General features: G+C 41.7%; 1 protein-coding gene across 1 annotated transcript in view; it reads right to left on the bottom strand.

Moving 5' to 3' along the window:
- The window catches only part of RXFP2 (relaxin family peptide receptor 2), an 87632-nt gene extending 72509 nt beyond the window's left edge, over positions 1-15123 (bottom strand). Inside the window, 1 exon segment of the mRNA XM_062583008.1 lies at positions 15035-15123. Coding sequence (XP_062438992.1) covers positions 15035-15123 — 89 coding nt within the window.
- Between the last annotated feature and the right edge of the window lie 11738 nt (positions 15124-26861).

Here is a 26861-nt window from a genome sequence, read left to right on the forward strand (position 1 = left end):
TACTCTAAATGACTGAGCAAATGCTGGACAGAAGTCAAAACAAAAGAACAAAAGAGCAGACACACAGTATGAATTTTGTTAGAACTTTGTTCAGAACTTTTTATTACTGTTTTCACCTTATTGTTTTCAACTTAGCAATAGCACAAAAAATCTAGAAAAAAATCTAGAAAATAGATGGGCTCTTGAAGGAACTTCAGTACCAAAAGACTGGGAAGATCAGAGGTTATTTTAAAAGAAGTTCAAATGAGCCATACATGATTGACAGAGATATAATGAAATGAATTCACATACCTTATAACACATTTTTACAGTGTATAAATTAGGTTGAACTCAGTGAATCTGGGGACTTACGCACTGGGGAGAAAGAGGAGAGGTCTGATAGCTGACTCTGGGCTATAAGTCCCAGTGGCAGGAAGACTGCTAGAATGGGATACTCCCATAAATATCTATCCAGCAAGGAAGAGCCACTTGAAATGGTTGTCACAGCATAATATGTAATACCAAATCAACAGATTTGCTGGCTTTAATACCAACCAGGCAGGTGCCATTCTCTGCTGACCCCAACAGAGTATCAACCAAATTGCAAAGCTGTCTCACCCTGGTCTCCTCTTCTACTCTAGATTTGACTTCTCTGTAAAGGTAGGGAGATGTGATTTTTTTTTTGCTCTGAGCCTGCAGAGCTCAATCTGTACAGGAGGAGGGAGAATTACACAGCAGAACGTGAAAGAGTCCATTTGAGAGGATGCAAATTCATTTATTTGTCTTTACTACCAAACAAATACAGCAGGTGACGCAGTGGTTGTCCACTGATGATCAAAAACACAGCTGAGGTGACAGTAAAATCCTTAGAGAAAATTATTTATCTGACGGCTGAGCTGCAAAAGCTCTTGTCATATCCAGATTAAAATGAAATATTTTTAAGCATCTACTGCCACTGCTGCTGATAAACAGCCTCTGAAGTCAGAGAGATGCAGTCAGCCTGGCACAACTGATAGCTCCCAGCAGCACTGGGGACACAGGTATGAGAGACCATCCGTGTATCACAGAGTGGGTTTTGACTGAGGAATTCTGTTACAGTAATTACTTTCTGCCAATATGGTGTTTGTACTGCATTTTACAAATAACTGAGTTGTAAGAGCTCAGTACTGAACATACAGAGTTTAGGAAGACTGAGCTCAATAAAAAAATCAATGGAACGTGGCGTCTCCAGAAGCCAACTCAGGCCACAGGTAGCGTAAATCACCTCCCAGAATGCCTTTTCGCTCATCCCTCCTCTCTTCTGATGCCAATCTGACTTGCTTTTGTTAAATCTCTAACACATGTGGCATAAATACATGGTGCAATTCTGCAATTCTCTGGCTAGTGCAGCAAGCAAGCTTGATGAACAATTTCAGTAACAACCACTGTGTCTGTTTCTCCTTTGAATTTTATGCTTAAAATCTCTTTAACTTGGCTTCAGATGAGCTTCCTGGCTCCTATAAGGTCACCACTTTATAACTAATTGCTCACTAACTCACTGAGTTGCAGTCATTGTCCTTCCTCCCTGTCTCTTGCCCTCTCTACTCAGTGCCTAGATCTCATTTCTTCAAAGTTTTATTCACACACAAACCACCTGCTCCTTCCTACTCAGTCCATTCCTAGAATCAGGTAAAGGTGAATTTGTGTTTATAAACCTTTACACTTGATTTTAATATTCTTCTGGGTACACATCAAAACAGCTTTACTTGAACAAAGCTCAGCAGGAATTGGCATCATTAGCATCATTAGAAGGAAAAAAAACTTCACAAAATTCACATGATGAAAGTTAGAAAAAAAAAAAGCTACTGACTACCTTACACATCCTAAAGTTCATAAGTGTTGTTTTCTGGTCCTGAACCAACATATAATAAACTGTAATTAGCTTTTCAATCTTTTTTTCCAAGTAATAAAAACCTCAAGAAAAAGTCAGGAGAACAATGATGGAGTATAGCAGCTAACAACTTTTCCACTAGAAAGCTACGGCTCTTGATTTTTTTTGCCAAATTTAAGAGAAAAATTCACTCATAGGATGATTAATGGCATGTAATATGTAAATGGCTTTGGAAGTTTGAAGAATAGCAAATGGTCTATAGCTAGCTACTTCCACTTCAGCAGCATTGCTTGCTTTGCAAGAAGTATATCCTAAATTATTAAATTCTAGCAAAAATCAAGGGTTCACCATCATGGCACTAATGCTACAGGAATAGCTTACAGTGTTATCATTGGTATTGTTTGAGCCTGAGATCAAAGTTTATATTACCCATCTTGTATAGTAACAATTGCTTTTCTCATGCAGAGTGAGAAGAACTGAGTGAGAATTTCTGTATCAAAGAAATAGCTTTTAGAAAAGCTAGCTATTGCTGTCAAATTCTACCCACAGTCATCTAAAAAAACCTTCTTTGTAGGAAGTACTGTCATGAGCTGCTCAAGGAACTTTCTTCTTTTGTAAACGTGTGTAGTTAGGCAGCAGGATAGCCTCATTGTGTTTTGAGCTTATGTCTTCCAGAGATCTTTTCAAAATTCTGGCCCTAGGGCTTTGTGCATGAATGAATTTGAGGTCTAATCCACTGGCTGAATCACCTAAATTTCTCATACAAATTTTTATTCACGCAGCTTCTTGGTGGATTTTAGGGAAAAACTGATTGGGAGCAAGAAATCCATTCTTTCTTTAAAAAGGAACAAATCCTTCTACTCCCTTATCAGCTATACTTACAGTGTTCATCTATGTTCTGTAAAGTTTGTGGAGCTTATATTATATTTGGATTTAACAGCCCCATTTGGGATTATAACCCAGAGATGGATGAGCAAATAGGGAACAGACAGGGCCTGATGGGAAAGACTGACACAGGGGTCATGAGCTTAAGTCAATGATTAAACATATGTGAGCCCTAGCACCAGATGCTGAGGAAGAGCCTAAGCAGGGGATCAGTCAGGGTGATGTAGCTGTAGAAAAAGGGGCAAAGAACTCAAAGGTGATGGAAGGAGTAGGGATGGTCAGTAAGTTACCCAAGGCAGCAGAAGGTGTGCAGAGTGTGTGAGGAGGGCTGGAGGAAATTCACACAGGGGAGTGGGATGAAAGTTGTAGGAGGCAGAAAGGAAGAAGAAGAAACAAGGGAGGGGGAGAGAAGAAGAGCTGAAATCTTGGGGGAAAGGCCATTTTTCTTAGCTTTGATCTGCAATTGAGTTCAAACAATAGGGAAGAGGAAGGCAATAAGAATCTCTAGGGATAAAATGAGACAACAATAAAAAGGAAGCTATCATCACCAAGAATAAGCAGGAGAGAAGATGCTCCTCAGAGGCTGGCAGCATGTGGTACCCACAATAGAAGGATCAGGACAATTAAATGCCATTAGGACAACATAGACTTACACTGGTGACATAGCTGACATAGACTCAGTCTCCATCACCTTACTAGAACTAATCAGAAAACAGGCATTACCTTCCACATAAAAATACTGTTTTCTTCTTGACTATTCTTGGCTGGTTTTCTTCCACATCCGAATGCAAAGCTGAATTTCCTGTTTCCAAAGAATAAAAGTTCAAAAATATAATAGTTGGACTAAGTATTTCTTTTTATAACACAAAAACCTTTCACTGACAAGTTGGATCAAAACAGAAATCATCTCACATTCATATAATATTAAATCCAATACTAAATGATATATATATAATTTGTGTATAAACATAAATGAACACTAACGACACAGCAATTGTTGCATTTTAAAGCGAAGACAGTTAAAATACTGTTTCGACTTTTTTCTTTTTACATTGTTTCTGCGAAAAACCTTTCACTATATCCAAACTACAGTTTTCTGATGAGAAGTTCTCCATAAGAACTTTTTAAGCCATTTTGCTGACTACTCTGGCAATAGGAGAGTAGATTGTATCAGAAAGAAGCCCACAAAGCACTGATTTCCACACGTAGGTCCTCTTAACCTATGCAATCTGCAAACACATTGTCTTGAGAACACGGAGAGTACTTGCAGACAATCTTCTACTTGTTTTTATGCTTTCTTAAAGGTTACATTTTAACCTTTAAGAACTGTCTCCATTTTTCTGCTATTACAAGTAGACTTGATATTACAGTGAGGGCATTCAAGAGTAAGGTTTTCTCTGTATTTAAATAAGCCTGTGGAACTATGTTGTAGACTTTGATGCCTACTTCTCTGAGAGGGTCTAGGCTATATTTGATATTCAAGCTTCATTCACAATCCTTCAAATGCTGGAAGAAATGACGCTTAGTTTCAAGTCAGTATAACAGAAACTTTGCTAAATAAAATACATGTTATTAAAAAACCAATTACTTCTCTTGCATTTTTTTTCTTTTCGTCTCCCCCTTTGCAGACATGCATGCACACAGAGCAGGAGTGGGCACAGCTCAAATCTGGTGCAGCAGGGCATGGGCTGTTGGGAAGTGCAGGGGCACGATACAGAAGGGCACATTACACCAAACAAGACTAATGAGGAAGTAAGAAATTGAACTGACTCACCACGTGGACTACCAAGAAAATCTCATATTTCCCACTGACAGTCACATCTGAACTTGTGCCCTAAAATCAAAAGATCGTATGTGCTGCCACCAAACATGTCTTCTCTGAAAATGACTTCTTATGCTGCCTTTTTCTTTAGGCCAAATTCATCATGAGGGTACAGGAGAGCAGTTCAGATAATGAAATATTCAAGTTTATGTGGTAAGTGGACAAGCGATTCTGAAAGAGCTCTCCAAACAGAGACCAAACTCTAGCAATTTGTAGTTCTGGAACTGGATTCTGAGAAAAATCAGTGAGAGCTCTGCTGCAGCCTCGCCACAAATGAGAGATACTATTATATGGAGTATTTTTGTCCTTTTGAAAGTCATAACCTGTTTTAGGTTAGAAGGGATCTTTGGCATTGGTCTGGTCCCACCATCAACACAAAGTAGGAATAGTATCAAAGTAAGGTTACTCAGGGCCTTGTCCAGCCAAATTATGAGTATCTTCAAAGATGAAGATAACTGGAGTCTAAATACTCCCACTCATCTTGTCCATATCTCTCTACTTTGGTTAGAAGGATGTTATGGGAACTATGCCAAAGACCTTGTTAATGTCAAGCTTTTCAAGAAACCCTTAGTAAACTCTTCCTTCTGTTTAGCTTGCCTGGGCTCCTTTGCCTTGGCATTGCAGGCAGTAGAAGTAGTTGGAGTGGACTGACTGTCCAGATACCCCGGACAGTCCTCCTGGTCTGCCACTTTCAAATATAATTACAAATGTTACACACACATCAATGTTTGTATTATCTGCAGGCCTCTGCTTATCTAGCATTTCCAGGAAGTTCAGTGCTGCTCCTTTCCCTGCTTACTAAAAAGCTGTGTGTAGCAAATTTCCTTTCTAAGGCTTTGAGATGTTACATTTCTATTTTATTTGCAAAGGTCATTTTCTGAACTTTTAGTTAATGCTCTAAGACCCCACTTACATATGCTCTCCTCCTGAAGCAGTCATAGATACATAGATATCTCAGTACTAGATAGCTTCAGTGCGTTTCCTTATTGTGAGTTAGCTGTCTGCTATTTCATATACTGGTTTCCTACAGAGTTGTGAGCTCATGCTCTCTGCCCTTGTCTGCAAGGTCTCAGGGATCTAGACTCAGGGTAACTGATGTGAAGACTCAGGATAACTTTAATGTGAATTTTAGAGTGAAATTTTAGAGTGAGGTCAGCAATTCCATTTCTCAGATGAGACACAAGTATTTGCCGTGGAGTCCCAGGGACTAATTAAAGACTCTGGGAAATGAGACCTGTCTTCTCACTTCTCATGCTATCACAAAAACTGGTCAAAGTTAAATTTGCTATCTGCAGAAAATGGCGTTTTTCTAATTCTGAATCTGAGAAGGAACTTAAGTATTCTGTGGATTTTTTATTCCATGGACATTTCAGTTTAGCACCAAGGAAAGGTTTTGTTTTGACTAATGATGACTTTCTTATTTTCAGTCATGTTGATTATTCTCTTAGTATTAAGATTGCATTAAAATGTTACAGATAATGTTGAAAGTAGTGTTTTAAAATTGCTATTTGAATATAATATGACTAAATCAAGAAAAACAATGTAAAAATGGACATTTTGCCATTAAAATCAGTAACTGAAAATTTGACTTTCGTCTTTTAAAATATAATTGAAATGTATGTTGGTAAGAAAGTGAAAACATTTTTTGTAAAAACTGCATTTTTTTAAAAAGAAAACTGTTCTACTCATTTCTTTAGATTAGGACAGTAGTTGAAAGCATCTCTTCTTTCAGCTACAAAGCACACATTTTGACTTGTTCTTCATTACTGGAAAAAAGACTGAAATACATATAAAATGCATGTATATCTCAGCCAACATAAAAGACCAAAAACAACTCTTCTCTGGGAATGACACAAGTGAAAACAAACTTTGTATAGATAAAAATGATCACCTGAAAATTACAAACAAAATATTGCTTTTCACTAGTAACATTGCAGGTTGCTTGAAACCTCCTTAAATTTAATTTTAGTACCTAAGTCCCACATATTGACTCAGCAGTGATCAATCTTCTATGATCCTGAAATCAATAGTTGCTCCTATGAATAGCATGAAGCTCTCTTGGCAGCTGGAGGTAGGCAGTACCTACGCTCATGAAAAACTGAGCAGAAGGAAGAAAGAGAAAGGCGATTAAGAGTGATCTGTGCAGTCTGCATCTAGCTTTATTATTTTAATTCTTTATAGTCAAATAAATTCTATTATTATTCTCCATTTTCTTACTTCTCATTTTAGTGCAATATTTATCTCCCTGTATTACAATATGGACACAATTTAAGAACACAGTGCTGGTCCGTGAGAACCACGGAGAAGTGAGACTCTTGAATCCAGTTGAGTAGTTGACAAAATGACATTTTAATATTGACCAGAGACGCAGTTTAGAATTTAATCTAAAAATAAAAAACACTCATAATTTTGAAAAGGCAAAATTTAATCAGAACATCCCCTAAATTAGGAATCAAAGTTACATATTGTCACAAGCGGAGCTTCCTTCTATCATGTAGCTGTTACTCCCAGCCATCTGTTCCTAATGAGAATGGAAATGCTCTGTTATTAACAACGGAATTATTCACTGGAGTAAACATGCTGAAAGAGTGTCTGAGGAAGGAGGAGGGTTTCTGCTAGGGTTGTACATTATTAAAAAGAGCTTGCTCAGGAAGTGTACACGAAGACCTCTTGAGACTGAACATGTACCCTATTTCCCCTTCCAGGGCAAGGAAGTGTAAACCAGAAAGTTACCTTTGCAATTTAGAAGACAGTTTCCAGCTTTGAAAAAGAATAAGGAGGAGGGGGAAAGACACATCTCACTTTTGTGAAAGTAACTGGCACAATTCTATGCAGAAAGAGGATTTTATTGAACACAAATACAGCCCTGGAAAGAAGAGAGATCCAGGAGTGTTGACTGATTTTCAAAGATCACCTCCCCAAGCTCAAGAATGGTCCATCTCCATGTGAAGAATGTCAAGCAAAGGTGGAAGGGTTCTCCATGGTTGAACAAGTTCCTGACAAATATTGAAACATAAACAGGAAGCACACAAGAGATGGAAGTCAGGTCCAGTTGTCCAGGAGAAAGACCACAATACTGTTGAAGTGTGCAGGGATAGGGTTAGGAAAGCCAAAGCTCAGCTGGAGTTGAATCTGTAGATGAATATGGAGGGCAACAAGAAGAGCTTCTGCAGGTATGTTAGAACCAAATGGAAGACTAAGAAAAATATGGACTTGCTGCTGAGTGGGGCAGTGGACTTAGTGACACAGAATACATAAAAGGCTGAGGCACTGAATGCTATCTTTGCCTCAGTCATTACTGGTATGACCAGCCTTCAGGGGCCAGTGGCTACATGAGACCAATGGGAAAGTCTGGAGCAAGATCAGGTGGAGGAAGATCAGGTTAGGGAACACTTAAATTGGACATACACAAGCCCCTGGGCCCTGACGGGATGCACTCGCAAGTGCTGAGGGAGCTGGACAATGTCACTCTCAATTATCTTTGAAAGGCTATGGTGATTAGGGGAGGTTTGTGAGGACTGGAAGAGAACAGATGTCACCCCTATCTCAACAAAGGGCAAGAAGAATCTGAGAAACTACAGGCCAGTCAGCTCATCTCATTCCCTGGGAATGTGATGGATCGAATAATCCTGCAAACCATTTCCAAACATATGAAAGACAAGAAGGTGACCAGGAGAACTCAGCATGGATTTATGAAGGGGAAATTATGCCTGGCTAACCTAATAGCCTTCTACAATGAGATGACCAACTTATTAAATGAGGAGAGAGCAGCAGATGCTGTTTATCTCAACTTTAGTAAGGTTTTTCACACTGATTCGCAAAACATTTTCAAAGACAAGTTGATGAGGTATGGGCTAGGTAGGTGCAACTGAGATGCACTGAAAACTGGCTGAAGTGCTAAGATGAAAGTGTTGTGATCAGCAGCACAAAGTCCAGGCAGATGTCGATTACTATTGGTGTACCCCATGGGTTGGTACTTGGTCTAATATTGTTGAACAACTTCATTAACAAATTGGATGATGGGACGAGAACATGTTCAGATGTGCTGCCATTTGAAGGGACCTCAACAGGCTGGAGTAATGGGCAGAAAGGAACCTCATGAAGTTCAGCAAAGGGAAATGTGAAGTCCTGCACATGGGGAGCAATAACCCCATGCACCAGTACATGCTGGGGGCTAACTGACTGGAAAACAGCTTTGTAGAGAAAGACCTCAGGGTCCTGGTGGACAACAAGTTGAAAATGAGCCTCATGGCAAAGGAGGCCAGTGGTATCTTAAACTGCATTAGGAAGAGCGTTGCCAGCAGATCAGGTGAGGTGATCCTCCCCCTCTTCTCAGCCCTGGTGAAGCCACACCTGGAGTGCTGGATCCTCTGCTGTGCTCCTCAGTACAATGAGATATGGGCATACTGGAGCAAGCCCAGTGAAGGGCCACAAAGATGAGTAAGGGACTGGAGCATTCTCTTATATGATGAGAGATTTAGAGAGCTGGAACTGTATAGCCAGGGAAAAAAAAGACTGAGGGGTATCTTACCAATGTGTATAAATATGTGATGGGAGATTGTGACCAGACTCTTCTCAGTGGTGCCCAGAGACAGGACAAGAAGTCACAAACTGAAACACAGGTAATTCCATTTAAAAATAAGAAAATATTTCTTTACTGTGGAAGTGATTGAAAACTGGAACAGGTTGCCCAGAGAGGTTGTGGAGTCTCCTTCTCTAGAGATATTCAAAATCTGACTGGATAAACTCATGAGCAATGTGCTCTAGGTGACTTTACTTGAGCAGGGGTGTTGGACTAGATGATCTTCAGAGGTCCCTTCCAATCTCAGCTATTCTATGATTTCTGAATCAGTTAGACAGACTTTGCGGGAGTCTGACAAAAAGCAGGGATCAAACTAAGATTTGTGTTAGTAAATAGGATGATTGAGATGTGCTGGTGGGTCTTTCTGCTTCAAGATATGCTGCATGCTGGACTAGCGATCCAGCAGGAAGATCTTCTTCACTATCAGTTATGCATTTGGCATGAAGAGAATTTGCAGGATTACAAGTCTCAGTTGTTTAGTATATATATGATGTACCTCAGTGAGTCCATTATACCAGTAAGTTGGTACTTATGTCTTTGCAATATAATTGTAAAAGCCTATGGAGTGGGACTTTATTAACATCACAAAAGGCATTTGTTGGTGCATTTTTCTCTTTTAGATCTAGTAAATTGATTTAGCAACTGTCTTCATTTTCTGCCCATTGTTTTTTTCTCTAGTAGCAAATTTAATATTCTCCATGGCCTATCATTTAATACCAGTATAACTTCTGAAATAATGGCAAAACTCCTAGGAAGAGTCTGAGTGCTTTGGATAACTTGTATAGCTGACAGACTTTCCATTGAGATTATGGAAAAGAAATAACATGCATGACTAGCAGGCTTACTCACCTTTAATGTAACTGATCAGTGTAATTGGCAAGTAAGTAATGACTGAAGCTGTTTCAAAATCAACATTAACAGCAAACTGTGCTTTCAGTCACCTGTCTGACTTTCCTAGTCACCTTTCTGTAGTGGGTAAACAGTGGAAGATTGGTGAGGAGACAGGAGCGTGTCTGCCCATCAATTATTCCAGCTGCTGAAATACTTGGTGTGCAGAACCCACACGGAATGGCAGGTTATGATCCTTAGACTTGCACCACATAGGCATCAATCTGGACGTGTGTGCTCCTAAAGAATTACTGCTTCCCTTGCTATCTGTATACTTAAAGAGTTATTGCTTCCCTTCTTATCTGTAGCGTATGTGCAGTACCCTAGAGTGTAACCTATTAATTCACCTTAAACTCATGCCACACTCAAACCTCACTGTAGACCAATGCTCTGTGGTGCCTGGGAAACCTACAATTCCAAAGCTAATTCATTTCACTATCCAGAATGATGCACCTCGTCATCAAGCTGAACCATGATTTTTATTCCTTCCTCAGATTTCTGTTTCCATAGTCTCATTCTGACTATTCATCCTGCCTTTACCATCATACTCAAAACCTATCCCACCAAAATCAAAGGCAATTTACATTTTTCGTTAGAAACCTTGACTAGATTGTTTTCAGAGAGCCTCCCCACTCTCACTGAATGGCAACTGTGCATCTTTTCTTTTCCCTTTTAATTCATATGATTCAGGAAGTGCTTTTCATTCATTAAAGTGTAAAGAAAATGTAATATATTTTCAGTGTATAATTTAGCTTGCCTTTTAGCAGTTTTCACCTTATCCCAATGCTTCCTGACCTCTAAGGCTGAAGGTGATTTCAATTATTTAAGTTAATTTATAGTTATTTTGCTTTGAAGCAGCCTAGAGTACTTGTAAAATCACTTCTGATGTCTTCAGCTCTGGAGGCAGTAGCCTCCAGGTGACAATAACTATTTGAACCACTTCCATTGGAGATATGTGAGCATGTCTGTTAACATCATCAGGCATCTTGGGAGTGTTTGATTACTTTGTCATTCAAAGAAGATTGCCATCAGAATGACAAAGTAATACCTGTAGACACTGATGGGAAGCATATTTTGACTAAATATAGTGTCTACTATTTAAGAGTCTGAAAACCTAAGTATTAAAAAATTAAAACTCATCTATCTTGCAGCATTGGTAAATACTGATTATCTGCATTGCTGAGGTATAATGAAAACTATTAGAAAACACAAAGAGAACTAATATTTTTTGATAATAATCCTGTATTTCTACCACAGAATGATTTTTTTTTCATCTAATGTCATACAGTGAATGTTGGAGGAAGTTGCAGCAATAAAGAAGAGGGAAGGACCATTCTTTTCATGTAATTAAAAATTATCACAGAGCTTGTTTTTGTCAACATCAATACAACAGACAATGTCTCCTGGAGGAAAAATCCTGTATTCAACATTTATGAAGAAAGAGAGACACAGAAAAGCAAAATATATTGGATTAGAGCCAGGAATCTTAAAAGCGGATAGTTAGTCTTACTTCAAATTAAAAAGTGGTGTTAAATGAAACATTTCCATTTTTGTGTATAAAATTCTCTAAACAGCTGAATTATTTATATGCTGTACTATTGCAGGATGTTACTTGTTTTGAACAGATCAAAATAAAAATCATACTGCGTTGTCATATCCAAAATCCAAATACTGTGACAGCTGTCTAGCAGCTGTCATAAATTTTTGGCATGTACGTGTAACAACATCTCTTGGAACAACAGCTAGAAAAATGTCTGCTCCTGCAAGAAATATGCTCCCAATCAAGAGACCTTTCATCTGAGTTTCTTTTTAATGTTTCTGCAGCCAAGATGAAGTCTTACATTTGTATTGTTTCAGTTACATTATTACTCCGCAGGTTGTGAATCAAAATTAAAAAAATGAAATGTTCACCCAACTCTAAAGAGCTCAATGAAAGAACAGAACCTGCCTGCCACTGCATTTTGTCATGGGAGAAAAAATCAATACTTGCAGAACATCCATCAATTTACAACTATGAGTTTTTAATATATGATAGCAAGATGAGATACACTTCTCAGCAGAGGTGTACAAGGTATGTCAACCTCCACTGCAAAGAATTACCCAGAAGCCATAAATAAATCACTGTTCTCAGTATCTCTGACAAAGAACAAAGCAAACATACACCAATCTGGCTGTTATACCCTGGCCTCCCAGCAGTAGTCAAATACCTCTCAGCGTGGGACTAGCTCCTGCTTTTCTCCCTTCCCAATCCAAAGCACCCTGATATCATCATAGAATCAAAAGTTACTTGCCACTAACTGTAGCTCTACGAGGCATCTCATGATGAATATTTAATGCAAGAGATGTCTATGCCTCATGCCCTAAAATAGGAGATTTTTGCTGCTGCTGTCTGCTTGCTGTGGTCTCCTGCCTTGCTTGTCCTCACACTCTGTGCCTGGCTGCCAGTGGTGCTCCTTCTTCACTGCAGACCCCAGGGAAATACAGGACTATGGCTTACTGGGTGCTGTGGTGCAGCCAGACCCCACTCCTCATGCTCCGGGTAGAAAAGTATCACTTCATGATGGCCATACCTGCATTGCTTTTGAAATAAGAGGCAGCAACCCTTTCCTCTTACATGTCAACAGTGCCAGTTCACAGGCTTAGGCTCACAGGCAGGCACGAGTTCCCACAGCCACCCTGGGCTTTGCACATAACAGCAACATCACTGGCATTTGCCTCCAGTCCCTGGAGAAGGGAAAGAAGAAAACACTTTTGAAGCTGGCTCAGCTAGGCCACTTGGGGAGAAGAGCAAGATAATTACAAAGCTCCTACCTTCCAGGCAATTTCACTGCAATGAGCATAGAGTATGGAGTAAACGAATGTTCACCTTAAACAGGTATAAGACACAAAGTGAGACACTTCCCCACTAGATGGTTCTCTCTCCATCTGGAATTTTACAAAAATTTAAAATACTTGCCAGCTGCCACTAGGTATTTTTCTATTTTAATAAGACTGTCCTATTGCAGTTAAGTTCCTCATAAAGGATGAAGGTGGGAAAGGTGAAGAGGCTTTTTCAGTGTCTGAATACAATTTCGCTTTCAGAAGGTAATAAATATTACTTTATGATACAATTTTGCAGTTAGAACAGTCCAATCCTATATGTTTGTGTTTTATGACACACTAATTAAAAGGTAAGTTAAAACAAAGATTTGACATTGTTTAGTCATATGTTTACCTACAAACACATAACAAAGAGAAAACAAAAATCCCTCAACCATGAGCAGAGTTCATTCTAAGCTAATAGTAGATGTTTTCCCACTTTGACCTCAGGAAAAAAAATGCATTGAGAGACCATCAATAAATTGCTTATTTTGACGAAATAATATGCATTACTGCAGATTCACTGTCTCTTCTGTCATCAGTTTCTACAGAGAAGTTTTGTATCTTTAGGTAGCTCTAAAAATGCAACTTATCTTCATTTTTCATTCTGCAGCAGAAGAATTTTAGGTTAATTTTACTCAATTAAACAGTTAAGCAACAATTTCATCATTCTCCAACTAGAATTCCTCCCATACAGTCCTTCCTCCCTCCACCAGGAGTGGGCAGTTCTCAGCTTATGAGGAAAATGGATTTTGCACACATTATTTTGAGGACCTGAAGCATCACATTCTGAGATTGCCTTATGGGAAGAAAATTTTTCTGCACAATGTATTTTTTCATCTTCTGAGATTATTATGTTCTGCAGTAGCTTGGAAAAAATCAGGCTCTGTCCTTCAAAAGGTGTTAAAGCCAGTGGGGCATGTCTGAATATTTTTAACAGGTCTTAATTATTTCAGTTTGATATTTTACTTTTTTAAGAATATATGAACAAAATCTAAGCAGGTAGCTAGATTGGGCTAATTTCACCTATCTTCCAATATGACTGCACTTACAGTCAGAATTTGCTACTTCCCACATGGAGGGGAAACACAGTGTCTCCCAAGGGCCCACCACATCATCGAAGCTATTGCTTACAGGAGGCATGTCTTTGCCAATTCCTCATTCAGAGGCAGTTCTTTCATGTCTGTAATTCAGTAACCCAACATGTTGTGAACACTCTTGTTCTTCTAGACGAGACCAGCGGTATTTGGCAAGAGAATGGGAGCTCTCTCCCAGTGACCATGTAGCCTTTTGAGTGGTTAGAGGGTAAAAGAAGGATTATGTATGTATTGTGCTTGGCTGTGGATTTGTTACAATATTCTAAGTAATCTTGTAGAGGAATACAGGGCCATTCGTCATCTTCTTTAGAATTCATCTTACAATAAATCTTGAATTTAATAAAGGCATAAAATTATTTTGAAAAAAGTGGAAATTACAGCCACTATGTTTACTTTGAGGTAACAGTACTTTTTAAATAGTAATGATTTAAATTGATTCTTATTTAATTTGATGAGTTTTTTCTCTTTCAACAACGTAGAAAGACAAGATACTTATCAAATACATAGTGGCTGTAATTTCCACTTTTTCAAAATAATTTTATATCTTCAAAGACCCATTCTGAGTTTTCTTTGTATTTACTATTATGGAATAAAGCAAGCTTGATTCAAAAGGGAATATCCTGAGAAATGTAAATACCTACTTAGTCCGGTCAAGTGGACAGATGGCTTAAAGTCTTGAATGCAGAGAAAACTTGACATTTTTTAAAGTCAAAAATACAGATAAAATTTGGAATGTGTATCTCAAGCAAGGGATAAAAGCTTGTAAAAACAGAGCTGCAATTTCTGAATGTAGGTGAATATTACAGAACCAGGTTAATATTCATCTCAGAATAGAATATGAAGTGATTTTACAAACACCACTTTGGAATTCAAAAATATCAACAAAGTAAAAATTGTTAAAAGTTTAGCTGACTCAGGACTTGTAATAGGAATTAAAATAAAAAGTGAGAATTTTTTTAATCATGCAAATGAAAAGAAGAAATTTGTGGGCTGCTTTGTAGTGAAGTAGAGTTTATAAAAAATCCTGGAGTGTCCCCAAAGCCAGGGAATACCTTGTCCTAATTTTCAGACTCCCTGGTTCCTGTGTTGGGACTCTCAGGAATCCAAGAGTCTGTAAAAGGGACTCCATTGACGGGTTCATTGCGGTTACAAATGCCTGATTCACAGAAGAACTGTAGTCCAAACTGTATTTCATTTCAGAAACCTAGTCTGTTTCAGGAGAAAAAAAAATTGTTAGTGCTTTTGTTTCAGTCTTACTTGGCATCAAACCTTTTTTTTTTTTTTTTTTTAGGTTGTTATGGAGCAGGTATGATGGACAACTTATTTGTTCTTCCTTTGAGCCATTTTCTTGTAGGACAACTGGTTGCTTGTGCCAGGCTGGAGGAGATTGTGTTTTTTCTGGGAGCCATATCATGCCTATTCCAGAGAGTGGGATTCAATGACCAAGGGATCCTGCAAGTAGGGGATTGCCGCATGAAGCAATGAAAAAGAATACATCTGGGGCCCAGAGGGGACTGGGCAGAGTATGGAGTCTTTCAGACAGTGAGTGAGCTGGAAACAAGAGCTTGCCCTTTGGGACGGGGAGATTTCATCTTATATACATACACATATATATAATACAAAATAAATATTTTAATTCAGTCCATCTGACCTAGACATACAGATTTTTATTTTAAAAGATTTTGATTTTTATTCAAGTAATTTTGGGGGTTTGGGAGTTTAAAACTTTCAGTCTTTCATGAAGAGCTTACTGTAGGAGAAGGTCTAGGTCTAACCATCTTGTAGCTCACATATAGGATGATGCATAAATGAACTATTAATAGCCAGTACTGTTGCAGATCTCATTATTGAAGAATAAGGGAATCAAAATTTGGTAGGAAGAAATAAATTTATTTCAATGAAACATTTGACAGAATTGGAAGAATAAAGAAGATTTTGGGCACACACACCCTACTTCACGTCTGAAGTGTCTCTTCTGGTTTGTTCAAGGTTTCAAGAACTGGCATACTTGTTTCTTTTCTGCATTTTTACCTGCTGAGCTAATGCAAATGTTAATATAAACTTTATCTCACTTACTTGAATAACAGGTGCTTAGTTGTCTGATTCAAAACCTTGCATTACACAGCATACAAACACGAGCTTGTGGTTGAAGGAAATCATATGGCTTCTTTATGCAATAGCCACACATAAATTCTGATATTACCACTTTGTTTAGTCCTATACAACATGAGGCTGGTATTGTGAGGAAGAGCTTTCTTGGCTATCAGCCACACTAAGCTCTTTTTCCAGTTTGACTTTTCATCAGTTTATTGCCTCCATGAGGCTGTTGAAAGACTCTGATGAAATGATAGGGATTAAATTAAAGCTGTGACATATATATTTATGAGGAAAAGCTGTGAGAGCTGGGCCAGTTCAGTCTGGAAAAGAGAGGACTGAGAGGGGATCTTACCAAAGTGTATAGATACCTGAAGGGAGGGTGTCAAGAGGATGGGGACAAACTCTTTTCAGTGGTGCTAAGTGACAGGACAAGAGGCAAGGGGCACAGATTGAAACATAGGAAATTCCTTCTGATTATAAGGAAGAACTTCCTTACTGTGAGGATGACAGAGCACTGGAACAGGTTGCCCAGAGAGGTTGTGGAGTCTCCTCCTCCAGAGATATTCAAAACCCACCTGGACACTATCCTGTGCAGTGTGCTCTAGGTGACCCTGTGTTAGCAGGGGTGTTGGACTAGATGATCTCCAAAGGTTCCTTCCAACCTCAACCACTCTGTGATTCTGTGATATCTACCAAAATGGTGTTTTCCCCCCATTTTCAATGCCTGCTGTTGGCCTGCTTTGAGATAAAAGATTTGCCATTCTCGAGAACAGATTCAGAACTGCTCTTAAGAGAAGCAAAATCCTGTATGAGCTGAAATTTGCCTCAAGCCCACTTATGGGAAGGAATAAAAGAAAGGAGAGAAATGTGATGAGCGTGTTTGCATCTAACAAATCCATTTTGGAGCAGCAAGGCATATAAGTCAAAGATTGGACTGGAAATGTAGCAGCTGGAAGTCCCAGGATGAATATGTTGACTGCATGTAGTAAGACAGAGATTCCCAGGCTTCTTGGAAGTTGCTCTTTTCCAGGCCTCAGCCTGTATGCTCCCTTTGGGTGAGATATGCAGCATCTCTACCTGCAGCAAGAGGCTGGAAAAAGCTCTCTAATGAATAATAATAAAAGATTGGAGTCATTCTTTGCAACGCTGAGCATCTTGGCATTCTTGATCCCAGCTGTGTCTCAGTCATTAGTCAAAACAGATGGAAGAATTCATGCTGTGCCTGTTTTTATGCTCAGCCATAAGCGCAAGGAAAGATGGCAGAGGTCAGAAGCCCAAATATACCAGCATTTATGTTTGCCTGCAAGAATTATGCATAGTTCTGTACTAGGATTATTAGGGGCTTTTCTAATGGCTTGTAATTGTGTTGAATTTAATTACTCTCAACTATTAGAAAAACTTTCACACAGTTTAGACTAGACATTTTGAAAGGTTAGATTTAATTGCTTATTTACGCAAAGCCATAAGTAACTGGCAACTGTTTTATTAGATTGCTCATATATTCTTTTTCTAAAGTAAAATAAATCTTTGCAGCAATTTTATTAAGATAAAATCAAATATGGGTCATATAAAATTTTTCAAAAGAGGCTGTAACTAATGATTTTTAAGATCTGCACCTGTAAGGTACCTTTTACAACTTTTGGGCCTGTTTTACCTGATATTGTATCTTTTTTGCATAGCTACAAGAACTATTTCAACTGAGGCTATTTAAAAAGGATGTATTCTTTAGTGTCTTTTCCCCTTGCCTATTTAGCAATGCTTGTTAATTCTTTTCATAGTGCATAGCCAAGCAACCCTGGGAAAGCCAGCTGAAATCTATCCTACTTCATATCAAATATTATTCTTTATTTGAACTCTAGGTGAAGAACCTCAGGCCAAGTTTTCATTTACGGCAGTTTAAATAAGAATAAAAATCAAAAATCTAGCAAAGAACAAAGTATATAGATTTGCAGAAACGTTTTTGATCTGGTATCCTTAAAGATGTGAACTTCAAAGATGCTAAGTGTGTGCAGCTCCTGCTGATATCATTGAAAGTTGCAGGCAGTAACTTTGCCAAGGGACCATTAGAGTTGGCATGACTTAAAACAGTTCTGGATCTTTTCTGTCTTGCAGCAGGAAATATGAAGTCTTTTGCTTTCTGGAGGCTTCCTTAAGTTTAGACTGTTACTTTGAACTGTGGACTCATAATTTCACTTACCTATTGACTAAATTCCTTTTAGATTGTATTTTTGTGGTCAAAGCCCTGTAGGGCTCATATCTGATAAAAAGAGTTCTGCAGTAAGCGATCCCATATGTTTAGGGAAGGAAAAAAATAATAGAAAAATGACAAGGCTAGAAATCTGAATCTGACTGCCTGATTTGGAAGGGAGAGGGAGCTTTTATTTTCATCTCCACAACCAAATCCCCACTCCACCACTTCGTGTTTGAAGGCAAGATGGGACAGTGTTCTGAATGTGGCTGAAATCCTGCAAAAACTCCAATTCAATACTCTGGATTACCTGGCAGAAATCTGAAAAATCAGACTGCTCAAATGACACATTCTCTCCTTAAAATGATATTGTTCCAAATATCTTCATTTCCTGAACTGATTTCAAAAAGAAAAAACCTCCCCAAATTCTGATGATTCGGTTAAATACTAACTTTGATTGTGTCTGAGGCTAAACCACTCTGGAACTAGTCCAGAATCTTAGCTAGATTTGGGGGGGAAGATCTCCCAGTCAGCTCCAGAGACAGGCAATGCGCCTGCTGGCATGCAGGGCCTGATCCACAATCATAGAATCGTAGAATCAGTAAGGTTGGAAGGGACCTCTGGAGATCATCTAGTCCAACCTAACGCTCAGCAGGGTCACATAGAGCATGTTAGGCAGGGTTGCATCCAGGCGGGCCTTGAAGATCTCCAGAGGAGACTCCACAACCTCTCTGGGCAACCTGTGCCAGTGCTCCGTCACTCTCACAGGGAAGAAATTCCCCCTCACGTTCCTCAGGCGGAACTTCCTGTGCTTCAATTTCTGCCCATTGCCTCTTGTCCTGTCACACAGGACAACTGAAAAGAGTTTGTCCCCATCCGCTTGACACCCTCCCTTCAGGTAAGTACCTAAGTCTTCTCTTCCCCAGGTTGAACAGGCCCAGCTCTCGCAGCCATTCCTCACAGGGCAGATGCTCCAACCCTCTGATCATCTTTGTAGCCCTAAGCTGGACTCTCTCCAATAGCTCCACATCTCTCTTTTAGTAGGAAGCCCAGAACTGGACACAGTACTTGAGATGAGGCCTCACCAGGGCTGAGTGGAGGGGCAGGATCACCTCCCTCCACCTGCTAGCAACACTCTTCCTAATGCACCCCAGGAGATCATTGGCCTTCTTGGCCACAAGGGCACATTGCTGGCTGATGGTCAACTTGTCATCCACCAGCACTCCCAGGTCCTTCTCTGCAGAGCTGCTCTCCAGAAGATCAGCCCCCACCTTGTACTGGTGCATTAGGTTATTTTTCCCTAGATGCAGGACTCTGCATTCGTCCTTGTTGAACCTCAGGAGGTTCCTCTCCACCCAACTCTCCAGCCTGTCCAGGTCTCTCTGAATGGCAGCACAGCCCTCTGGTGAATCAGTCACTCCTCCTAGCTTGGAATCGTCAGCAAACTTGCTGAGGAGGCACTCCATCCCCTCATCCAGATCATTGATGGAGAAGTTGAACAGGATGGGACCCAGAACTGAGCCCAGGGGGATGCCACTAGCCACAGGCCTCCAACTAGACTCTACGTCACGGATGACGACCCTCTGAGCTCTGCCTTTCAGCCAGTTCCCAATCCACCTCACTGTCCACTCATCTAACCCACACTTCCTGAGCTTCTCTGGGAGGATGTTATGGGAGACAGTGTCAAAAGCCTTGCTGAAGTCAAGGTACACATCGTCCGCTGCTCTCCCCTCATCTACCCAGCCAGTCATGCCATCAGAGAAGGCTATCAGATTGGTGAAGCAGGATTTCCCCTTGGTGAATCCATGCTGGCGACTCCTGATCACCTTCTTTTCCTCCATAGGCCTGGAGATGACATCCAGAATGAGCTGTACTATCACCTTTGCAGGGATGGAGGTGAGGCTGACTGGCTTATAGTTGCCTGGGTCCTCCTTCTTGCCCTTCTTGAAGACTGGAATGACATTGCCTTTCTTCCAGTCCTCAGGCACCTCTCCAGTTCTCCACGACCTTTCAAAGATGATGGAGAGCGGCCTGGCAACAATATCCGCCAGCTCCCTCAGTACCCGTGGGTGTATCCCATCAGGGCCCATGCATTTGTGGATGTCTAGCCTGCCCAGAAGGTCTCTAATCCTATCCTCCTCAACCAAAGGAAAGTCTTCCTTTCTCCAGACTTTCTCCCTCACGTCCAGGCTCTGGGATTCCTGAGGGCTGCCCTTAGCAGTGAAGACTGAAGCAAAGAAGGCATTCAGTAATTCTGCCTTCTCTGTATCCCTTGTCTGACTGCATTCCTATAATTCTCCCAAGTAGCCTGTCCCCTCTTCCACATTCTGTGTACTTTCCTCTTCTGTCTGAACTTGGCCAGGAGCTCCCTGCTCACCCATGCAGCTCTCCTGCCCCTTTGGCTGCACTTGTTACTCATAGGGATGCACCGCTCTTGAGCTTGCAGGAAGTGATGCTTGAGTACTAGCCAGCTCTCCTGGACCCCCCTTCCTTCTAGGGCCTTTACCCATGGGATTCCTCCAAGCAGGTCTCTGAAGAGCCCAAAGTCTGCTCTCCGGAAGTCCAGAGTTGCAGTCATGCTTGTTGCCTTCGTTTTTTCCTGCTGGATCCTGAACTCCACCATCTCATGGTCACGGCAGCCAAGGCTGCCCGCAACCTTCACATCTCTAACCAGTCCCTCTCTGTTGGTAAGGACAAGGTCCAGCAGGACACCCTTCCTGGTAGGCTCCTCCACCATTTGTGACAAGAAGTTATCACCAATGCATTTCAGGAGCCTCCTGGACTGTTTCTGCCTTGCTGTACTGTCTCTCCAGCAGATGTCAAGGTGGTTGAAGTCCCCCAGGAGAACCAGGGCCTGTGATCGTGAGGCTACCTCTAGCCGTCTGTTGAAGGCCTCATCAACTTTCTCTTCCTGGTCAGGTGGCCTGTAGTAGACACCCACAACAGCTAGCCCCCCATGCTAGCCTGCCCTTTGATCTTTACCCATAAGCTCTCAACTGCCTCTTCCTCCTCCCCACCTAGGCAGAGCTCAATGCATTCCAGTTACTCTCTCACATAAAGAGCAGCACCACCACCTCGCCTTCCTGGCCTGTCTCTCCTAAAAGCGCATATCCATCCATGGCAGCATTCCAGTCATGTGAGCTATCCCACGTCTCTTTGATTGCAATGAGATCATGGCCCTGTGACCACACACAGTTTTGTGTGGGGTTTTCCTTAGCTTCTTCCGTCTTCCTACACCATCCTTTCTCTGTGATGAATGCAGTTTCCAGCCCCTATGCATTTTTAACAGGAATATGCTCTGGTTCCCCAAAGCTAGAAGTTCGTACTGAGATAGTAACACATTTGGAGAGAGTGCTGCTTAATTGTATGAGGGGCTCCAGCTTCTACCAGGACTCCAAAATTACAGTCTCCTCATTCTCATCACCCTGCCTCTGCCCTTCCTTCATCTCACCAGTCCTCTCCTCCACAATAAGCAGATACCCCTTCATTTCCACACCATCTTCCTCTGTGTCTTCACCTCTCATATCTGCCCAAGGCCCGAAATACCTTTTCCACTTATTATTTCTTCCTCTTCTCCTTCTCCCACCTTCTCTCAGCATATTTCTGTATTTCATGCCCCTGAGAAGGCTCTTCGCCCTTCTTCTCAAATGAAGAGCAGTATCTCTAGGGCTCTTTTCATGCTTGCTTATATTAACCAACCTTTTGTCCCTTTTTCTGGGATCCTGCTTCAGGATTAGGAAGGAAGGGAGGTAAAGGAGATTAAGATAGGGAAAAAAAACAAGTGAAGAAGAACGAAAGGCATGTCCAGCAGCTAAACTTGTCCGTCTTCCTGTTCCCAGGAAAATATGAAAATGATATAATCCTACTTCACCAAGCACTCCTGCGGGCACAGGTGAACAACCTCCTTGGTTTCCTTTCACCACAGGGCAGCAAAAGTACCAACTGCTCTGGACCAGAGCAGCATGGTAATTCTCACCATGTGAAAAGCCAGACCTGTGCATGTGAATGAAACCACGGGCTTAGGAGAATAAACATCTCTTCCCTAATATAGCATATCCACTTTGAACAAGGACTGTGGCTTATATTTAAAATAATTGAGTTCAAGTAGAATTTGCAATTCATGCCAGTAGGAGCATATTTAATCAAATTAAGTCAAATGTGAGGAATCTGAGATTTTTTTAGCCAGTATGTATGAGAAACAGGTATTAGCCAATTTTAGACTTGTCCAGAAGAAAAAAAATCAAATTCTAGAGCCTCTCCCTGCTTTAAATGTGAACAGACCCTTGGCTTCCATAAGTAATGTTTTAACATGATTTAAAACTAACGGACTCCCTTTGCTGTTCAACTATAGAAGAAAATTTTTAACTAATCAGAAGGGGTGGGGGGATCATAAGTGCACGTCCCTGCATGTGAAGATATGTGAGACTCTTCCAAGCGATGCCACATTGCACAGCTCCTCTGACACTGGGTACGTGCCATGTGGACAGACACATCCCACACCTGGACCACCAAAGCCAGCTGGTGCATGAACTCCACAGAAGGCCCTTCCAAAATCAGGTTTCAGTCACAGCAGCACTGTGATCTCCCTCTCCTTAAAAGAGCTCTTTGTACCTGACCTCACAGGCTGGTCTGCCTTTTCTTGAAGGTCTCTCTTCAACTTTCTTGTCTGCATTCCCACCTGCTTCCCCACTCTGCAGAGGGCGTAGGGGCCAGGGCTGCCGGGGTGTGTGGGCATGAGATTAACTCCATGGACCTAGGATCAGACAAACTGTCCTGCCCCACAGAACTGACTCCGCTAACAGAAACAGAACCGGTATCGCCCTAACTTAATCAGTTGTTTCATGCATGTGCCAAAAAGCTCCCCAGTAACCAAACCAAATAACCTATTAATTAAATGCAATGATTTAATGCAAATAAAAGCAAATATGTTAGACTTTAGTCATTCCTATCCATTTATTCCTTATGAAAGTGACATGTTAACAAAACCTGCTCATAGGCAATGTTTCCAAGGGAAGATTCTCACAAAGACCTCCTCAGCCAGTCTCTGGAAAAAAACACATGTGCCAATGGTGCTGATATCAGCAAAGTGGAGACATCAGCTAACTAAAGCCTTTGCTAGAGGACAGTGTTCAGAACTGCACAAATTCAGATGAAGGACAACATGCCTTGTGTGTCAAGACCCACTGTCTGCTCTGCTTTTCTTGCTTTGCTCAGTTCACCTTCAGGGAGAAAACACTGACTGCAGTTCTTAAAGAACTTTAAGCCCTTGTCGAGAACAGAGGCAAACTTGGTTCTGAATATCTGTCTTAACTAGCTTAAGAAAGACTCACAGTTCAGAAAAAAAACAATAAAACATGTAAACCAGCATACAATATTCTATTGAAAGCACAGCTAACAAAGGCAGCAAACAGAGGTAGCGGTTTATATAGCGAACTAAGCTCTGCTTAGGACTTCTGAGAAGCTTGTTGGAGGTTGTGGGGGCTTTCTGGGGACCCTCAGAGGAACTGGAAGGAACTTGCTGTGGGCAGGTAAGGAGAGCTAGGCAAGAACAGCTACAGAAGACCTTAACTTCTCCTGGGAAGCTCTACCTTGGTGTAGCTGCTGCTGATGTGCTCTGTTGGTTGTCTCTGATCAGAGGGAGTTGAGCCTTTTTTCAATTGACCTTTGATTAGGGTCTGTGCTAGGGAGAGGTCTATAGAAGACTCCGGCCTAGAGCTCAGTGATCAGAGGCAGTGGTTTGTGCAGTAGTGTCTGGGCTCTGCTTAGAACCTTGCTGGAAATTGTGGGAAGTTTCTGGGGATCCTTGAGGAACTGGAGGGTACTTACTGTGGACAGGCTAGGAGAACTAGGCAAAGGCACTAATACAGCCCCGCAGGTCTCAGGCTGCTGGGAGTGCCTGTGGCCTCTCTGTGAGGCTGGGTCTGACAGTCAACTTTTCTGTAGGTGTGCTGATGTTGATGAGTTGTGTTGCAAGGTAAAGGAGTTATGGGAGGAAGTAATCAGGCTGTGTAGCATCTGAGAACATGAGTGAGATAGATAGGATATTCTCAGAGACCCTACAGCTTCAAGAGTCTCAACTCCCCTACAGCAGTGGAGGTGCAGGTTGACTCTGTGCTGTGTGGAACAGTAAGTCATGACTCTGTAGACGATGAAGGCTGGAAACTCTTCACTCTTTGTATGAAGAGAAAGACTCTTGCTCCTCTTGAAGGCTTGCAGTTGATGAACAGGTTCAATGCCCTCCAAATGGAGGTGGAGCTTCAAGTGAAGCAAATGAGCTGATGGACCCTGTGCTATGTAAAAACACCTGGAAGAAGTGAAGAGTGATTGTTGTGGGTGACTCCTTTCTGCGGGGGACAGAGGCACTCATCTGCTGATCTGACCTCTTGTCTAGAGTGGTTTGCTGCCTGCTGGGGGTCCAGATCTGAGATGTCATGGAAAGGCCACTGAGGGTTGTCCATATGTCTGGCTATTACCTCCTGCTGCTTTCCCATGAGGGTACCAATTATATCACCAAGGGTAACTTGGAAAGTATCAAATGGGATTTCAGACTCTGGGGATGGTGGTCAGGGGTCTGGGATCCCAGGTCATTTTCTCCTTGATCCTTCCACTGAAGGGAAAGGATGGGAGGAGAAATAGATGGATGCTCTAACAACTGTCTGTGCCTTGGGTGTTGGCAACAGAGGTTTGGTCTCTGTGAACATGAGACCCTTCTTGAAGATTCCCAAATGATTGGGAGAGATGGGACCTATCTCACTAAATGGGGCACATGCATCTTTTCCAAGAGGCTGGCTAACCTGGTAAGGAGAGCTTTAAAGCAGGAAATGCTGCAAAGCATTGATAACTTCAGCAAGGCTTTTGACATTGTCTCCCATAACATCCTCATAGGTAAGCTCAGAAAGTATAAGTTAGATGAGCGGTCAGTGAGGTAGATTGAGAACTGGCTGAATGGCAGATGGCTCAGAGGGTCAACAGCACAGAGTCTAGTTGGAGGTCTGTTGCTAGTGCTGTCCTGCAGGGCACAGTAATGGGGCCAGTCTTGTTCAGCTTCTTCATCAATGACCTGAATGAAGGGACAGAGTGCCTCCTCAACAAGTTTGCTGATGATACCAAGCTGGGAGGAGTGGCTGACACACCAGAAGGCTGTGCTGCAATTCAGAGGGAAGGACCTCAACAGGCTAGAGAGATGGGCAGAGAGGAATCTCATGAAGTTTCTGTACCCAGGGAGGAGTAACCTAATGCACCAATACAGGCTGGGGGCTGACTTGCTGGAAAGGAGCTCTGCAGAGAAGGACCTGGGAGTGCTGGTGGATGACAAGTTGACCATCAGCCAGCAATGTGCCCTTGTGGCCAAGAAGGCCAATGGTCTCCTGGGCTGTATTAGGAAGAGTGTTGCCAGCATGTCGAGGGAGGTGATCCTGCCCCTCTCCTCAGCCCTGCTGAGGCCTCATCTCAAGTACTGTGTCTAGTTCTGGGCTTCTCATTACAAAAGAGATGTGGAACTAATGGAGTGAGCCCAGTAGCGGGCTACTAAGGTGATGAAGGGTCTGGAGCATCTCTCCTCTGTGGAAAGGCTGAGAGAGCAGGGCCTCCTTAGCCTGGAGAGAAGGTTGAGGGTTATCAGTGTATCAAAGTGTGTATGTATCTTGAAGGAAAGAGGATGGGGCTACACTCTCAGTGGTGCACAGTGACAGGAGGAAAGGCAACAGGCACAATTTGAAATAAAAGAAGTCCCGTCTGAATATGAGGAAAAACTTGTTACTGTGAGGGTGACAGAGCACTGAAACAAGTTGCCCAGAGAGGTTGTGGAGTCTCTTACCTCGGAGATATTCAAAAGCCATTTGAACACAATTCTGTGCTATGTGCTCTAGGTGACACTGCTTCAGCAGGAGGCATTGGACTAAGTGATCTTCAGAGGTCCCTTACAACAACAACGACCATTCTGTGATTCTATGCTTCGGAAGGGCATCCCTCTGGGCCTGGCAGCTCCACATGCCCATGGCAGAGGGCTGGTCCTTTCTATCAGCCTCCTCCACTGGAGGTAGGCCACCCACCTCATTAAGACCTCCATGTGCTTGGCTGAGACTGGAAGCAGGGCACCTGCCACTATGTGAAAAGCTGGGAAACTGCTGCTTTGGTGACTTACACTGCTTCTGCCTATACTCTCCTCCTATGCAAAGCTCTTAGCTTAAGAGTCACTTGCAGTCAACACATGTGCATCTAAAGATCTAAAGGCTCCTGAAGAATGGAAAAAGTTCTTCTAGTGAACATAGGGTCTGCACATAGCACTCAGCACAGAACTGAGAGACAGGTATGCCCTCACTTTATTCATAGGAGAAAGTGCGGTTTGCTCACGCTCTTGCGAGCCCTCCCACTCTCTCCTTTTTTCCTGGCCTTCTCAGAGACATTTCTCTTTAGCCAGTCATCCCTGCGGTAGGTTTCTCTGCAGGCCACTTGGATCATCTGCCAGCTGCTGGGGCACCCCCTTAGTCAGAGGAATTCCTGGGGATAGAGCACCGGTTTGATTAAATGGAGAGGTACAGCAGTGGGAATGGGCTGAATCAAGAGAGGTCTTGCATGGCTGTGCCAGACAACTT

This window comes from Rhea pennata, chromosome 1, assembly GCF_028389875.1.
Source record: "Rhea pennata isolate bPtePen1 chromosome 1, bPtePen1.pri, whole genome shotgun sequence".
NCBI classification, from domain to species: domain Eukaryota; kingdom Metazoa; phylum Chordata; class Aves; order Rheiformes; family Rheidae; genus Rhea; species Rhea pennata.